General features: G+C 40.6%; 1 protein-coding gene across 1 annotated transcript; it reads left to right on the forward strand.

The window, feature by feature from the left end:
- Positions 1–382: 382 nt before the first annotated feature.
- Positions 383–2,181, forward strand: LOC7487300 (BAHD acyltransferase DCR). Its single transcript, XM_002308176.4, has one exon. The coding sequence runs from the start codon at positions 537–539 to the stop codon at positions 1,965–1,967; it is 1,431 nt and encodes a 476-aa protein (XP_002308212.1). The 5' UTR covers positions 383–536; the 3' UTR covers positions 1,968–2,181.
- The last annotated feature ends 415 nt before the right edge of the window (positions 2,182–2,596 follow it).

Here is a 2,596-nt window from a genome sequence, read left to right on the forward strand (position 1 = left end):
TTGGCCCTCGATAATTAATCTCGTTCTGATTTCTGAGCTGCAGTCAATGTTTATTCAAACCAAGAATTATATATATATATATATATATGAATTATCATCCAAGTCACCATTGAATTTGGATATAAAAATTTCTGTCGTTATTTTATCCTTCAGATTTTAATAATCTTAATGACCAATGGTATTGCATCACTAATCAAAACATTGTCAAAATTTTATATACATAGAATTTTGATCCAAAAATTTATAGCATGTCTTTCTATACTTAGTCCAACACAGTATACCCCACCATGACGACTCTCTCCGTCTCTGTCTGTCGAATACATCTTCTGTTGATAAAAAGGCCATAAACAAATGCATAGACAGTGAAACAAGAGCAGGTATTAACATCACCACGAAACTACCCTCCAAGTTCATGAATCCTCCCTCCTCTATATAAACCCTACCACATTCAGCTACATTCACACACACCATCCTCCCTCCTGCGGTCCTGCCCATACTTGATCGCCATTAACAATAAAAAGACGAAAACAAAAGAAATGCCTTCTTCCAATACCACCATCGTCTCAAGATGCACAATCCACCCTGACCAAAAATCCACCACCATCGAAACCCTAAAGCTCTCAGTCTCTGACCTCCCCATGCTCTCGTGCCAATACATCCAGAAGGGTGTCCTCCTCCCTTATCCACCATACTCCATTGATGACCTCATCACATTCCTCAAACACTCCCTCTCCACCGCTCTTTCTCACTTCCCTGCTCTTGCTGGCCGCCTCCAAACTGACCCTACCGGCCATATCCATATTGTATGCAACGATGCAGGCGTTGATTTCATCCAAGCCAAAGCAAGACACCTCTCTATCCACACCATTCTTTCTCCAACCGACGTCCCTGAATGCTTCAAAGGGTTCTTCGCATTCGACAAGACCCTCAGTTATTCGGGTCATTCAAAACCATTAATGGCAGTTCAGGTCACTGAACTGCAAGACGGCATATTCATTGGCTGCTCGGTAAACCATGCTGTCACTGATGGCACTTCATTCTGGCACTTTTTCAATACCTTCGCTGAAATATGCAAGGGATCTAAAAAAATTTCTAATTCACCAGACTTTTCCCGCAACACCTTGTTTAACTCACCGGCGGTGCTTAAATTCCCCGCCGGTGGGCCGAAAGTGACATTTTCTGGTGATGAGCCATTGCGCGAGAGAGTTTTCCATTTTAGAAGAGAAGCAATTCTCAAGCTCAAATTCAGAGCTAATAACAGTGATTTAATTTGCAATTCGGCGGAGATTTTCGGAAAGCAAAGAAACGACAGTTGGAAAGCCGCTAACGGAGAAAGTAACGGGAAAGTAGCTCCCCTTTTCTTAATGAAGGGCAAAACTGCGGAGATTTCCTCGTTTCAGTCCCTTTGCGCGCAGCTATGGAGATCAGTGACACGTGCGAGGAAACTAATGCCGTCTAAGATGACGACGTTTCGTATGGCAGTGAATTGCCGGCACCGGCTGGAGCCACGGCTGGAGCCGTATTACTTTGGCAACGCGATTCAAAGCATCCCAACGGCTGCTTCGGCTGGAGAGCTTTTATCAAAGGACCTGAGCTTCGGAGCTGAATTGCTGCACAGAAACGTCGTCGCACATGGTGATGGTACGGTGCGGAAGGGTATATCAGACTGGGAAAAGGAGCCGCGGTTATTTCCGTTGGGGAATTTTGATGGAGCATCAATCACGATGGGGAGTTCTCCAAGATTTCCAATGTATGATAATGATTTTGGGTGGGGCCGACCTTTGGCAGTGAGGAGTGGTAGGGCCAATAAATTTGATGGGAAGATATCAGCTTTTCCAGGGGGAGATGGAAAGGGGAGCGTTGATCTTGAGGTGGTTTTGTCACCTGATACAATGATTGGGCTTGAAAACGATGGTGAGTTTATGCAATATGTTTCAGAAATCTCTGGTTGTACACCAACACCATAGGGAAATCAATCTCTGGTTCATAGCTTGAAGAAGACGAGAAATAAATGAAGAAATATATCACCATCGTTTTGTAGTTTCTTATCTTGTTTTTCCTCCTTTAATAATGGGTAGAGGGGCAGGACCTCCTTGAGGCCAAACGGGGACGTTTTGGCCTTCTGCGCATGTAATGTGGTAAATTTTTAGACTTCGTAAATGGCAGCCTATTTTCATTTTACACGATTCTATTCTAATGTGCAGGTGCTCTCCTATTTTTGAAATATCTATTCAACGTTTCGTTAAACAATTCAAATAAATAAATAAATAAATAAAATATAAAAATAAGAAAGAAAAAAGTGAGAGTTTTATTAATACTGCATAATGTAATTAAAATAATCAAAAGAAATAAATTTAATTTAAATACAAAAAAACTATATATAGGTTAAACAAAGAAAATGTAAAGACTACTTTACCCTTAATAAACAATAAAACAAAAAAACCTTGTATTTCTTAATCTTTCTCTTTAAACTCACGATGTGGCAGTTACAAGCATTAAGAATTTATCAACTAGAAAATGAAAGGAGAAAATAGAATGTGACTTGGTAAAAAAATCTGCAATCTGCAAAGAAGAATGAATAAAGAGCAAAGTGATG

This window comes from Populus trichocarpa, chromosome 6, assembly GCF_000002775.5.
Source record: "Populus trichocarpa isolate Nisqually-1 chromosome 6, P.trichocarpa_v4.1, whole genome shotgun sequence".
NCBI lineage: Eukaryota > Viridiplantae > Streptophyta > Magnoliopsida > Malpighiales > Salicaceae > Populus > Populus trichocarpa.

What these genes read in the sequence shown, in the direction of transcription:
- LOC7487300 (XM_002308176.4), top strand. Translation starts at nt 537, where the DNA reads ATGCCTTCTTCCAATACCACCATCGTCTCAAGATGCACAATCCACCCT.